Below are 15207 nucleotides of genomic sequence, written 5' to 3' on the forward strand. Positions count from 1 at the left end.
TGTCACAAGTGGAATGCACTCTGTCAGTTAGAGTGTTCGGGCCTTCCGTGATGGCAGAAAATCTCTTTCTGCCATTGTGTTCGCAGCTGTCTTTGTGTCCATGTTTGCCCTCTGGCTCTGCTCCATAAATACTGTACGGGACTTTTAAAAACCATCCGCCCAAAAGGACTTTTATCTGGGTTGTGAAGTTGTCGGACAAAGGAGAGCAGACAGGTTTTCAGATGTGAGGGAGTGGAGGGAACTGAGCCACTAAGAGTCAGAAAGCAGATGTGTGCAGCGGAAGAGGCAGTCACTGTTAGCTAGAAGAGGAAAGACGAACGGAGCTGCAGACATCAGACTGAGACGTCACTCTGCAGATGTGTTTGAACAGTTAAAGTTACCACAAACTTTGTTAACTACACAAAAGTGCTCAGTCTTAAAGCAGGAAAGGATTCATGAAGCTCCATGATTTCATAATTTCATTCATGTTGGTACCTCATTGTGCTCAATCTGAAGAAAAATCTATTTTTGGGGGGCATTAAACACTACTTTTTCATAAAATGTCATTTCAAGATGAATCCCAGATGGAAATTATTGAGATTTTCTGATACAGATAAAGACTTTTTAATCCACTTTTTCATCTGAATGCAGCATCCTGTTTTATTTGTTTCTGTAATAGAGGAACTCTGTATACAGAGCTGTGTTTTCTAGATCCTATTTTGATCCATCTTCAGCTTTAAGATCTTTTTCCAGGCTTCCTCCTCCATGACTACATGATGAGATAAGTGTACAGTCCCTAAATGAGTCGAAAAACAAGCATAAAAAGTGTAAACACCTGTCAGACGTCAGATGTTTAGGACATTTTTCACTTCCTTCGGAGCCACGGCACTGCTCTAAATGTTTAATTTAAAATGTGTGCATTATGGATGTAAAGAAACATTTCACAAAAACAACTGAAGTTAATGAATCTCCTTTCATTTCAAGCTCACATGTTCCATGTAGTGAAGGTAGGTGAAGGCTAACCTTTAAAAAAAAAACATGAAAGTCAGGATTTTCTGAGCTGCAAACATCATCCTGACTGTGATGAGAATAATCCCAAACAGATATGAAATATCTTTATAATCTAGATTCTTCCCTTCAGTTGTTGTGCAGCAGCTGTCAGATCATTTAAACCCTGAATTGAGAACAGCACATTCAGCCTTGAGCTCGCTGGATTTGATTCTGTCAGGGACACTGAGGGAGGAGGGGGGAGGTAACCACACCAACGTTACAATCAAACCATCGGGGTATAATGCAAGGCTCATTATATAGCTTGAAACAGCATCCCTGAGGGACAATGAGAGGCCCCGGGCCCCCGAGGCTGAGCCCGAGGCTGCCTGGGGCTGATACAGAGACCCTGGGGACTCTGCTCGGCTGGGCCTGTCACCCTCCTTAGCTGCCAAATTCAATTCTCCTCTGCTTTCTTCATCCGCCAGCAAGACCAGCCAGGAATCTCCAAAGAAGCAAGCAGCAGAAGTCAAATCTCCACATCCAGATTCCCTCTTCTCATTCAGCCCCGCCCACATTGCTCTGATTATCATTGTGGCTTTATTTAAGACTGAACGCTTTGTTTACAATTTTGGAAATTTCGATCTCAAAACTGTGACTTTTGTTCTCAATGTGGCGGCACAAAAATCACTTCATAAAATACTGTATAATTGCTTTTAGAAGCACACCAAAATCCGTTAAGTTAATTCCTTTTCTTAACCCCTTGACACCTACATTTATTTCTATCTATTTAAAAATATCAAATGTTTTTGTTTTCATGTAGATGCTAAATTAAGGGAATTTTTTAGTAAAAGTATTTTTAATGAATATTTGCATTAGGCATCAAGGGGTTATTCTACATTGAGATTGATAAACCTAATTTTAACATAAAATGTGACAAAAATGCGTAATAAATCAGCTAAAATTCAGCTTTCTTTTAATAGAAACCTGGACCGGTTGTATTTTTTTGTTTTTATCAAAATGTTGGATGTTCTATGAAAAAAAATATAAAAGTTAGTTAAGATTAAAAAAAAGAGAAAAAAAATGTTTTTTTTTCAGAATATAATAAGTGTTTGCAAGCCTTATCATTTTGTCAGCATAAATCCAATATTGAGCACGTAAACCTTCCAAAAACCTTCCTAAATCCAGTTTTTAATTTTAATAGAGCAGAAATTGTCAAAAAATTCCACAGTTTGATACATTAAATAGTGGATTTGTCCGAAATTTTACAATTTAACCAATCAAATTATGTAGTTTTTGACAATTCCACATTTTAGTGGATTAAAAATGTTACTAACTACTTGAAAACGTATTAATTTATTCTTACTCAAGTAAATATTTGGTCCTTAAAAACCACTTTTTCTTTTACTTATGTACGGAAGATATTCTTACAATTTTACAAGAAAAAAAAATATTCATAAGTGTGTCCTCTTTCGGCTTCCATACCTTTAAACTGAGTAAATACAAGTAAAATATAATTCCCCGTTCGGCGCAAATAATCTATTACAAGCTCAAGCACGAATATACAAAATAATGTTAAAATATATCTGTATCAAATAATAAAACCATAAAAATATGTTATTATTTGTTGAATTCTTGCTTTTATCTCCGCCGTGTCTCTTTGTGGAGGAGGAGAGTCCCGCTGACGGAGCTGCGTGCGCAGCTTCGCTCCGAGCAGCTTCGACCGGACCGCAATGAGGAGATAAATAGCGACGGTATCGGTTTATTTCTTTTCTCCTCTGGTTTCGGTTTCTTCCGGTGGGAAGGCGGCTTCTATTGGCGAGGGGTGAGTTCATTTTGCGACCCCGGTGTTCCGGGTGAAACGGCCTGCCAGGTTTATTTATTTTATTTTATTTATTTATTTTGGCGAACAGCTCGGCGGAAGCGTTAATTGACGTGCGGGTTTAATTCCTCGTTAGCCTCATTTTCAGAATGTCACGCGGGTTTTTTTTAAGAGAGCTAGCTTATATTTGGTGGTCTATTTAGCTAGCTCGTTTAACGCTAATAACGCGGAGCGTTTGGGGCGACCTCCCCCTGAATGTGTCAGCAGAAAACGGAATCAAATGTTAATTTATTTTATTATTTTTCCGGGACGGGGGCAGCCCCCCTCCCCCGGCCGTGTTTACTGCGCGTGTAGGGTCAGTCCGGGAGATGCGCGCATCCGCGGCGCGCAGCCTCTCTGTCTGCGGGCGCAGCTGCGACAGCCTCGGCTCTCAAACCCCGGCCTGTGCCTGCGCCGGCACATGCGCAGACAAACGCAGCACATATGCAATCCCATAATTGCCTTGGTTACCACGGCTCGGATAACAGGGAAGCAACCCCCCCGTTCACGCTGGCCGTGAAGGCGTCTTGATCTGCAGCTGCTGGACCGTCAGGACCGGTTCTGGCGCTCCATGATGGTCTTCATCAGCCGGACTCCTCGTGGTGTCTCTGGGATCAGCTGGAGGAGGCTCTGCTGAATAAAAGATGTGCATCATGAATGCAGCCCGATGGGACGTCATTGTGTGGTGGAGCATGGGGGTGTTGATGGAGATGACCTTTCCATCCTCCCTGGAAGCTGCGCGTCCTCTGGTTCAACCCTCCATCATGGTGTCGTCTGGTTATGTTGGTCTGAGGAGAGAGTGCATTCCACCAATGAGGCAGGAGAAGAGGAGGAAATGTGGGAATGATTACAGGGGCGGGGAGGGATCCCGTTTGGTTCTGTTGCTGGCTCAGAACTCGGATCTCAGAAGGAGAAGATTCTGGTTCACAGACGTCAGGGCTGGGAATTTGTCAAAGTCATCTTTTGATCTATAGCAGAAGTATTCCCAGTGGCCTTTCAGTTATGATTATGCAGTTTTTAACCAAAAAAGTTTTCAGGCTCATTGATAGATAGAAGGAGCTGCGTCTGAATGACGGTCGCTTTCAGCTGTACTTCTTCCTGTCCTGCATCAGTCCGAGGACAAAAAGAATAAACAGTAGAAAATGATTTTAATAACCTTTTTATTGTTGTCTCAATTGAACAAATACTCTGAAGTTCAGTATGAGAACGTTCACATTCTCCCCCTATATTCGAGATCACGTGGAAACATTGAGGGAAAGACTTTTTGCATCTAAATTTTTGTATAACAAAGCAGATTGTCAGAAAGAATATCAAACTCCAGATTTATCATTGGCCACTTTAATGATGGTCAACTCAGGCATCTTTTGAGGAGAAGTTTGAGTCGGCTACAGCTGCGCAGGCGGCTGCAATTCAGTGATCCTGCGGTTGTTGTTAATTTCATCAGGGACCAGATGAGGAGACCATGACCATGACTGTCTACATGATTACAGAATGATGCATGAGAGCTGGTGGCTGGAAGGACTGCTCGTCACTCGGGATTTGGTCTACAAAATGTAGTCGTCTCTTAACTCAGACGGGGTACAGTGGCAGTTATCATGAAAATTGTTTATGCTTTATTTAAATGATATTGCCAAGGTATCAACAAAATTAGAGCTTGGTATTTTTGCTGATACAAAATTATAATGTTCAGGTCTAACTTCAACTTCAAAACTCAGTCAGAGATCGGAGTGGGTCCTCGGGTTTGTGTTGCAACTAAGTTCAAGCACCTACAAACTGTTGGTGTGGAGAGTGAATGTGAAGGAGAACTCGCAGGGTTTGAGGAAGTCCTGCACTTCCAGCCGGCCCTGGACCTGCTGTTGGGGTTTTGAGTATCACATCCAGCTGTAAATGAAGTTTCTCAGCTTCGGCTGGATCTTCCAGAATCTCAGGCTGAAGAGGCGACGCCGATGTGGGTTTGACCTTCCCTCTCTGTGATAACACAGAGACAAAGCAAAGCCTCATGTTCAGATAGAGTAACAGGAACAAAAACACGGATGAGCCGGCTTTCTGTGTACTTTGGATCACTTGCCGTGTGCTTCCTTTTTTCTGCTCGTCTGCAGAGTTTGACATTGTTCTCACATGATTCAAGTGAAGCAGTGACCTATGAACTGCTGTCAGCCCAGCAGTGATTACCACTCAGCGCCAGGTCACCTGATCCGAGGGCTGCTTATGGTGTTTGAATTTTCTCCCGTAACGTGGAGGGGAGGCGCCGTCGCCATGGCAGCCCCGACCATGAGGGTTATTGGACAACTGGCAGGACAAATTGTGAGTTTGGGACAACCAAGAAAGGCTTCTTTCATATTGGTCAGGGAGGCTTTATCAAGTCCCAGACCTCATGACCGTGTTATCAAGCAGGAAATATCTCGCCTCAAACTTCCTGGAATGCAAGCGAGACCACAGCATCCAAAGAGGGAAAACCCAGATCTGTCATTCTGTCTTTCAGAGTCTTAAATTAGATCGTCTGCACGCTTTAGCTTTGGAGAGACCAAAACTCGATAAAAAATGGAACTGAGAAAGAAATCATCAAATTGATGAGCGGACAGAACTCGACTGTCAGTCATTTGACTTATTGATCTGTCCGAGCCACTTCTGTCCTCCCAGGATCCCATGACTTCCAAAAGCAGTTCTCTGTGTGCACAAAGGAGCGAGTGTGCCGCTGGTGCTGGCGTGTGCAGTCACATCGAGCTGGTTCATCATTAATGGAGCTGTCAGTTCTGGTTTTGAACCTTTAAAGTCCCCCTCTGATGAAAATCACTTTAACATGTATGTGTGGCATTTTTCTTATGAAAGACAACAAATGTAATAAGGAATCATTTTGTTTTTGCATTTCTGAGTATTTCTCCTTTTAAATCGCTGTCAATCAAACTGTCACAGAAACGCTTTGTTTGAATTAATGAGGCTTCTTTACGTCACAACAGCTCTGCTGCACATGTGTGGAGAGAAATAAGTATCAGCCCGATTTATGCATGCGTAATTACTGATTGGTGTGTAATTTAGGATTTGTGCGTGCGTAATTTTTGATTTGTAACTCATATAATACATTATGTGCATAAGTTAAAAAATTAGGAAATAAAAAAAAATACAATGCACAAATGAAAATGACAACAGCTTGAAACTAACTACACATATGAATCACCTCTTACACACACACAAAACATCAGTTACACACGCATCTGTCATGGGGTTTATTTCACGTCTCAGATATTCGTTCGTGAGTGATGCATTTAAATACTGCTAAAATGCTGGATAAGTGTTTGAAAAAACTCTTATTTAGAGTTTTTTTTTATATGAATTATCGGGAATATCTGTTTAAGCAAGTCAATGTCAAGTTTTACAGGATATTACTCACAATCTAAGTTCAAAGCGGCTGATAAGAAAACTCTGATGTCCGAGCTTTCTAGTACTATTGAAACGCACACACATTACCGTGCGTAACTGAGGTTTTGTGTGTGTGTAAGAGGTGATTCGTGCGTAATTTTAAAGATTTTTGTGTGTAAATTGTATTTTTTATTTTTTTTCATTTTGTAATTTTTTTTACTTAAGCACAAAACATACTATATGGGTTACAAATCAAGAAATACACACATACAAATCCAAAGTAATGCACATAACCTAAATTACGCACGCACAAATCAAGAATACGCACGCACAAATCCTAATTTACGCACAAATGAAGAGTTACGCATGCACAAATCGGAGCGAGTCTATTTTCTCTCCATACACATGCACTAAACCCTCATCTGTTCCTAGCGTGTCTAGTTCAGGTTCTGGAGAAGAGAAGATGGTATCTTCACATTGACTGCAGTCAAATGAGTCGCTGTTCACATTTCTGTGGTCAAATCATCCGTCACTGGATTTTTTTGTGTGAGTTTCATCCAATACTTACGGTAGCAGGACTAGAAAATCTCCACAGACCTTTTTTTTTAACTTGTCCTGTCCAACAGCTGAGCAAACAGATACGAGCTGAGAGCCTCTAGTGTTGGGCAGATTTTATTGTCGCAACAAGGGTTAATAATCTTCTAACACGCAAAGTGTATATTTGTTTTAACCCCTTTTGTATTTTATGGTAAACTTTATTGATATTGATTATGTTTGTTAGCTCCACGGAGCTTCTTGATGTGACCACAGAAATGTGAACGGCGGCTCATTTGACCGCAGTTGGAAAGGATTGTAAATCAATGAAAGAGCATTTTGATGTTAGCTTTGATTATTTTATCAAGAACTCTGAGAAACCAATGATTGAATGTATTGATCACAGTCAATAAACATTGGAGAATTAGCTAAAAGAGTCTTTGGTGAACTGGAAGGAGAAAGAATCAGGATTTTGGAGGAAGTTCTGTCCATGAAGATCTTCACTTCCTCGTCCAGCTGACATCCGGATCAGAACCATACGGTTGGACATTACTGATATTGCTTGAAGTTTTTAGCAGCGGTGAAGATTTACGGTAGCGAGACTCAGAGCTATCATAATCAGACAAGAGATCAGGGGCGGAGTTGTTCAGCTCAGTTCCAAAAGCCACACCCCCTCAGAGGAGATTATGGAAACAGAGGCTTCAGATCAACATCAAAAAATGGCTTTTTAAGACATTTAGGTTGTGGGATTTTGGTTAAAAACTTCATAATCATAATTAAAACACTACAGGGAACATTAAAAAAAAATTGTCATAGGGGACTTTAAACACCAGCCTCTAGAAGCAAGGCATCTTAAAAAGCTTCAAGCTCCGCCTGATTCAGCGTGAGCGTGGTCTCTGAGTCTGCAGAACAACATGAAGGGTGCAGGGGGGTGAACACCACATGAAAGCTGCTCCCAACTGCTTCAAGTATTCATCACCTTTTTTTTTTTTTTTTTTTTTGCTAATGAGTCAAAATTCCCCACCAATTCCAAGACGTTGTTCTTATCGCAGCTGACACTATGAATAATTGACCGACTAGCTGATTGGATGTGTTTTTCTCCTGACACCCAAGGGATGCTTTTATTGTGGCGGGGGTGGTCAGCCAGTGCAGGCAGGACATGTGTTGTGTGGAGGTGTCATATAGTAAGGAGACCAGTGAACAGAAAAGAAGGTATTGTGTGGTCCTGTTGGAGGGAAGAGCACAAAAACCTTCACCTGCATCTTCTCTTTCTGATCACTTCATATAGAACAGGGGTCTCAAACTGGTGGTGGCCTGCGGGGCATTTGTACCCCCCAAGTTGATATTTTGCAGCCCCCGTTCTAAAATGAAAGTTCAATATCTACTAAGCAATATCTTCTGCATGTCCACGCTTCTTTGATGATAGCTTTGTATTTGCTCTTTGATGTTTCAGCTTTATGCTTAAAACTTTGCATTTGTTATTGTCGTTGGATCTGGTCGTCAGAAAAGTCCTTAGCAACAGTTGCTAACATCGTTAGCTCCGGTCATTTCACAGCATACGCAGCAGATATTGCTTAGTAGTACACAGACATTAGGGCTGCCACAAACGATTATTTTAATAGTCGACTAATAGTGTCATGCGCAAAGTGGATGTAGATCACATATCTTAACCATCATTAGCTTTAAACTAACTACAAATAAAGACAATTTAGATTATAGTTTATTAGGTTTTTAATGAATTATGCAGCTTCTTTCCTTCATTAGTTTTTGGGATTAAAACAAGATTAAATCAAATCAGAGACAGATGAGGAATATACTTTCCATGAAACTCATTTTGACAGGTGACCGGCCCCTCAAGATGACGTAGCAATTTAATATAAATTTATATATAAAGGTATATAGGGTCAAAGTTGGCTCCACGCGCCATTTTTCTCCCGCAGAATTTGCTGGAATGACGTAAATCGTGTTGACGGTTGAAAAGCTCCATTAAAGAGAAGAACTTAAACACTGGTAATGTCAGGCACTGTGAGCTGCTCTCACCCTGATTCTCTATCTCCTTGGTTTCAGGGCCTAACAGCAGGAGTGATGGGTCAGAGGTCGCTCTAAAACCTGAGGACCTGTATTTCTTCGATGGTTTAAATCATGGACGGCGGGGACGACGCTCTGAACACGCCGCTGGCTGCTGCTTGCGGCGGCGAGGAGGCCGGGGAGGCGCTCAGTAAAGCGGAGAACGGAGGAAACCCACTGGCAGCTGATTCTTTCGACGACGGCATAAGCAAAGCTGGCAACACCGCCGATAACCCGACGCCGTCAGCTGGAAGCCCCAACCAAGAACCGCCAGGAGGGGTGGCGCTCAAAGTGGCGACGACCGTCATCCATCCCGTGTGTTTGGGAGACAGTCAGCTGATGCTGCCCATCCACCTCCAGATGGCCGGAGCGTCGGCGCCTCCGCTCGGCCAGGTGGGGGCAGCACCCTACCTGATAACAAGCCAAAGCCCGGTTTCACTGCCGCTGGTTCTGGACCAGCAGGTCATCCAGCACATTAGTCACTCTGTGATCCCTCAGAGTACCGGCTGCACGCAGCTGCCGCTCCAGAACAACCTGCTGTGTCAGAACCCTTTAACTTTCGGCCTGCCTGCAGCCGTCGACCCGAAGGCGGCGGGGCAGGCTCAGGACGCCAACCTTCTGTCTCTGCTGCAGAACCCGGCTTTTGCCGCCATCATCCAGGACCTCTTCCCGCCACAGCCCGGTTCGTCCACCTGTCAGTCGCCAGGCTCCTCCTTCTTCCCCCTCCCTCCCTCCTACCCCCCTGCCTTGGCCCCTCTGGTCCCGCCAGCCACACTCCTCGTGCCGTACCCTGTCATCATCCCTCTGCCGGTGCCTCTGCCCGTCCCCCTGCCCATCCCCATCCCCGTCCCGCAGGCGGAGGACACAAAGGGGAGTGTGCCAAAACCTGTTTGCACTGTGAACAAAAGCACCCAGACGTCCACCAAAGATGCTAGCTCTCCTCCTCCGCCCTCACGGAAATGCCCGCCGTCCTTCCAGACGCAGAGCGCCGCCGTCGCCTCCACTCAGGAGGAGGGTCAGGTTCTGGACCTCTCTGTCAGGCCGTGCCCCATTGAACCAAAACAGGAGTACCCCAGTCCTCAGCAGGAGAGCGTTCTGGACCTGTCAGTGCCAGGCCTGAGGAAAAAGTCTCCTCTAGCGGACAGACAGGTGGGGTTACAGGCGGGGCCGGACCCACGAGCAGCTGCCCTGGCTCTGGGGGTGGAATGCTCCCAGAGTTTAGACTCCAAGCTGCTGGGGAGCCTGGCCTCGCTGGAGTTCAGCCGGCAGCACAAGTGGGTGGTAGACACCAGCGCCTCCGGGTCCAGCTCCTTGGCCCAGGAGGCTTCTCTAAGCGGAGCCGGGAACCTGGAGATCGTCAGCGCCTCGCAGACGGCCAAGGTCATCGTCTCTGTAAAGGACGCCATCCCCGCCATCCTCTGCGGGAAGATCAAAGGCCTGTCAGGAGTCTCCACCAAAAACTTCTCCATCAAGCGGGACGGCAGCCAGGGCCCGTCGCTGCAGCAGCTCTACGGCATGCCGTCAGGGTCCCACAGGGAGCAGCAGGACCCAAACAACCCGCATAAGAAGGTTTCTAAAAGTCGAGCTATCAAACTGAAGAAGGTCAGCTCGCAGGAGATCCACTTCCTTCCTATCAAGAAGCAGAGACTGGCAGCTCTGCTGCCGAGAAAGTGAGACACTTCTCAACACATGGAGGCCTCTGATCTAAACACGTCCTGGCTCACAGCCAGACTGTAGAACCATGAAGGTTCTGGACCAGCATGGCAGCATCTACGGTCCGTTCAGTCGGAGTACAAACACAGGTCCTTCCCCTGAGCCCCTTCCAGCTACATGAACTCCACTGGAACCCTAAAATCCTAAAAATGAGAATCCCTCTGTCCTGATTGGTTGCATGACTCAGCAAAGCAAAAGCTGCAGCGTCATCAATAAACGTTGCTGCTGGCGCCCTCGGCTGCTTCCTGTCTCATCAGGTGAATCCACGATTGGAAAATGAAGGGAGCTGCTGTGCTGAAGAACTTCCTCTGCTTTATTGGGGGAAAAAAAATCTGTTTTGTGTTTGATTAGTCAGTTAGTAGAGTCCGTGTTGATCAGACTCCGCCCATTCCTGGAAGGCGGTCGTGGTTTCGTGTCTGTTCTGTTGAGCACTGAGTATTGTTGTTATTTAATCCCATCGAGCGCACTTTTGTCTGTCCCAGAGTTTCCATGCCTGCTCCGGCCCCTCTGAGTGCAGCCGTTGTGTAAATCTGAGAGCTGCAGGCCAATAACTAACAGCAGCCACATGCAGGCCGTCCCGATCAACAGATGGAAAATACTTACAAAGGTCAACCCGGTTTCCACTCCTTTCTGTGTGTTCTTAAGCAATCCCAGAACATCCTGCTGTAGCGTGTCGCTCTGATTTGGACTGAAGCTCCTCTAATTTATTTATGTTGATGTTTTGGTCAGAGTGGCTGGATGTGAGGACGGCTTCCTCGTGTCCGTCTCCTGACAGACGTTTACACCGACGCGCCGCCGATAAATCACCTGTTGAAATGTGCTGCTGCTCGTCGGATATTTGCTTACCGTGCTGTGTGTGTTTTTTACATGGAGGTGACTTTAAATCTCTCTCAGCCTCTTTTTGATGGTGTTTTTTGGAAACTTGTTTAAATGGGAGGGTTTGAAATCCCTCGGTGAAGCAGATGAATCTTTACACTCATGCTTTGCATTAAAATGATTCGACCTCACAGCTATGAGCCGTTCCTCAGAGCTAATCTTCCACCTCTGCTTTTATTTTGAAAGGTTTCCCTCTTCAAAAGTCATCTCACATACCCATAAACCAGGGGTCGGGAACCTTTGCCAGTAGAAGAGCCATTTGGGCCTGTTTGGTACTGATCAAATTGTTTTCTAGGACATAGATTCTGCAGAGCGGCAGCAGTTCATCAGAAACTCACTAATTGAGATGGCGCGGAAGCAAGCCTCTGCATTTTTCCCATCATCCCTTAGTTTACACTCTTTCCGGTGCAACAAAAAATGGCAGAAATATTGGAGCTATCCAGTCATATAGTTTAGAGCCAGATGAGGAAAACAGACGTTCATGGATCTATTTGTCTGCAAGTGGATGCATCTGAATGGAGCAGAGCAGAGAGCGGTTGGCCTGTCCAGCGTATTTTCTACATTCAAACTGATTTTTTTTTTTTTTGCTCCTGATTCTCAACTATTTGAATAAATAAACACACTCAGAAATGCAAATGTAAAAAAAATGCTACAAGAACATGTTAAAATCACAATTTCAATCAGAGTGGGTCTTCAAAACTATACATGAAAATGTTTAACAATGATGCACTTTTTCTTAATGGGGCTTTTTATTTTAATCAAAAAAAAAAATCTAAATGTTCGATGTAAAAAAAAAAAAAGTTTTTTTTTTAAGTTTTGTTCTTTGTGGTTTAAAAGTGTCATTAATTAATGAAGTGATGTCCAAAAAGGTTTAGTGAACACGTCCCTCTGTGATTCATCTTCAGCCTATTAGAATTGACATGACTAGATAGAGGTGAGTATGTGATTGAACGTCTTTTTGCATCACTTCTGCATAAAAAGACAGCAAACACACAACAGGAAGACAAACTGACAAAGTTTGACAGAAAATGATTATTGATACTTTTTTACCAACATAATCCTGATCATATCTGCGGTTTTCACCTCACTTGATTTTTGGATACATTTCTGTTCCACATCCTTTAAATCCTGACAAATGTGTGTAAAAATCGAACGAGCACACTGTTTGACTTTAGTAGATTTATAGAAAAAATACACATCATAACCACATCCTTTGTCAGGTGTGACACAAATGAACAAGGTACATTTTCCAACATAGTTTTCAAGTACTTTTAAAGATGCAAGAGGATGATAGACAGCACTTCCATCCTGTGTTGAGTATAGTATGGCACGTCTTAAGGTAGGGGGCGGGGTCACAGGACAATTCTGTGTTATATATATAAACATTATGCTACAAAAGCTTCTATCAACAAAGAGCACATCAACCTGAGAAATGTCAAAGGTGAAGCAAGGCAGGAGTCTAGTATTTCAACTAAAAGCACTGCGCGAGTATTAAAAAAAATAACAAGTGAACCCCCCCACTTTGAAATACTCACCCATGCCCTTTGTCTTCACATTTCTATATGATTTTACCAAAAAATATTAGTTTTTTTTACAAAATGTACATTCTGACGCAGCCGTTCGTGGTTAAACCCATGAGCGGCTGCGCTCCATGCTTACAGTGATTGTGATGGTCAAAGTGACGACGCTCCGGCAGACCGGCGAGGATCCAAAACGCACAGGAAGCCCTTAGAAACGCCACCTGACGGTGCTGAAAGCAGGACTCCTGTGACGCCGTGTTTGATACTGAGCTGCATGAACCTTTGAGAGGCAACGGAAGGTCTGCGAAGACTAAGAAATCCTCCGGGGCTCGCAGCGCTTAGTGATCCGAGGAATTTATAAAGTTCAGCTTAAGGAAGTCGGAATTCATGATTCCCAGACTGGAGAACACATCGGGGAACGCTTCACTATTCTCTTCAAGGAAGATCGTCGAGGATCCTTCTGGCTGGAGGGATGGGAAGGATTATTCTCCATCTTTGGGGATCCAGAATCTGGACTCAGTCAAAAGTGTCCACACGTGTGCTCTGGCATGTAAACACTGCAGGGATGGATCTGCCTTTGGGATTTCTCCGATTTGGGTGAGATCTGAAGAGCGTTTTGTTCACTGATGTGGAGATGAGGTAATGCGCGGCCTCCACTCTGGAAGTCAGGAGGAAGCTGTAACGTGTTCCTCCAGGGGGAGTAACGTGGGCGTGGCAGGTTGCGGCTGCTGTTACAGCTTGCCCTGTTTGAGGCGCTCTATGTGGTGGCATAGCTTGAGGGCCGGCCCCAGCTTCAGACCCATGTACTTCATGATCATGTCGCTGCGCAGGAGCATCAGAGCTTTGCCGTCGATCTCCTGTGGAGGCAGAAGGTGAGGATCTGTTAGGAGCTGAGCTCCACACAAACATCGGCTGGTTTTTCTTTACCTACGTGTTTTCTGAACAGCTCTGCGTGAGGTGCTAACGCCGTGGGGTCTGCATGTTTGACAAACTGCATCACTTCTTCAATGGTCCAGGAAGAGGGGTTCTTATTGGGCAGATGCAGAGGGTCTCGCTCCGACAGAGACTCGGGGCCTGTGGTGGAGCTTGCTGCTGAGAATGAAGCATCGGTGTAGGTAAATATGTCATGATATCGAGCAGAAACGCCCGATTTTCTCACCTTCGACTCGCCTCAGAGGCTGTGGCGAGCTGAGCTCTGCTGAGCTGGAGGAGAAGCTGCTGCTGCGGTGGTACAGGCTGCTGGTTTGGGAGTGGTACTCGGAAGAACTTCGCACGGTTTGGGGTCGCGGCGTCATGGAGTTGGAGGCAGAGTCCATGTATCGCTGCTCCTTCATTAAACCATTCTCCTCATGAGGCAGAGTCTCTGCTGAAGACAGACAGCACAAGTCATGTCCAGGAGTTAGTCACAGAGAATCCACACGCTGGAGATCAACTCCTCAAACTAAATTACAAACAATGTGAAGAGAGACGACGGATTGATGCTTTTTACAATGGAGCATTAGGGCCACCAAAACAAAAAAAGTAATATTACAAGATAAAAATTGTAAATTTATGACTATTTTCTTGTAAATTTATTACTATTATTCTGGTTAATTTAGAACTTTTTTTCATAAATGTACAACTTTTTTTCTTGTTAAATAACTTTTTCTGGTAAATTTATGACTTTTTTTCTCGCTTATTTATCTTTTTTTAGTAAAACTATGAGTTTTTTTCTCCTAAATTTCATTTTTTCTCGCTAATTTATGACTTTTTACCCCGTAAATTTATGATGCTTTTTTCCAAATGAATTACGACTTTTTCTCATTATTTCATATTTTTTTTCCAATTGATTTATGACTTTTTTCTTATTAATTTGATTTCTTTCTCATAAATTTGACTTTTTATCATTAATTTACGACTTCTTTCTCGTAAATGTATTACTTTTTTATTGTAAGTTTGACTTTTTTTCTTTTTAAATTCCGACTTTTTGTTTAAATTTTATTGCGTTTTATTTATAAATGTATAACTTTTTTTGTTAATTTATTACTTTTTCCTAGTTATTTTTACAACTTGTTTCTTGTTGATTTATGATTTTTTTATTGTTAATTCATGACTTTTTTATCGACACTTTTCTCATTAATTTATGATTTTCTCTCGTTAAATAACAGCTTTTTTCTTATAAATTTATAGCTTTTTTTCTCTTAAATTTACAAGATTTAAATGAATAAATTCATGACTTTGAAACATGTAAATTTACGAGAAAAGTCATAAATTTAGCCAACAACTTTTTAAGTCATAAATATACGTCTTTATTCCTATAATTTAACAGTTAAG

General features: G+C 43.4%; 2 protein-coding genes and 1 long non-coding RNA gene across 6 annotated transcripts in view; 1 reads left to right on the plus strand and 2 right to left on the minus strand.

Moving 5' to 3' along the window:
• Window positions 1–876: 876 nt before the first annotated feature.
• On the plus strand, window positions 877–11505 carry zmp:0000001174 (retinoic acid-induced protein 2). The gene is made up of 2 exons (XM_024279354.2): window positions 877–2791; window positions 8786–11505. The coding sequence occupies exon 2, from the start codon at window positions 8861–8863 to the stop codon at window positions 10457–10459; it is 1599 nt and encodes a 532-aa protein (XP_024135122.1). The 5' UTR covers window positions 877–2791; window positions 8786–8860; the 3' UTR covers window positions 10460–11505.
• LOC118598637 lies at window positions 2845–3803 on the minus strand. The gene is made up of 2 exons (XR_004947696.1): window positions 3543–3803; window positions 2845–3457 (listed from the first exon to the last, which is right to left on the minus strand). It is a non-coding gene; the product is annotated as an uncharacterized LOC118598637 (long non-coding RNA).
• Window positions 11506–12538: 1033 nt separating the features above from the next.
• Window positions 12539–15207, minus strand: part of LOC112150452 (sex comb on midleg-like protein 2) — a 20172-nt gene continuing 17503 nt past the window's right edge. For 2 of the 4 annotated variants that reach the window (XM_024278796.2, XM_036211406.1), the window contains 3 exons: window positions 14054–14260; window positions 13826–13986; window positions 12539–13751 (listed from right to left, as the gene is read on the minus strand). In XM_024278796.2, coding sequence (XP_024134564.1) covers window positions 13626–13751; window positions 13826–13986; window positions 14054–14260 — 494 coding nt within the window. In that variant the 3' untranslated portion in view covers window positions 12539–13625. The remainder of the gene's footprint in view (window positions 13752–13825; window positions 13987–14053; window positions 14261–15207) is intronic. The other 2 variants (XM_036211408.1, XM_036211407.1) reach the window with 2 other exon arrangements.

This window comes from Oryzias melastigma, linkage group LG4, assembly GCF_002922805.2.
Source record: "Oryzias melastigma strain HK-1 linkage group LG4, ASM292280v2, whole genome shotgun sequence".
Classification (NCBI taxonomy): domain Eukaryota; kingdom Metazoa; phylum Chordata; class Actinopteri; order Beloniformes; family Adrianichthyidae; genus Oryzias; species Oryzias melastigma.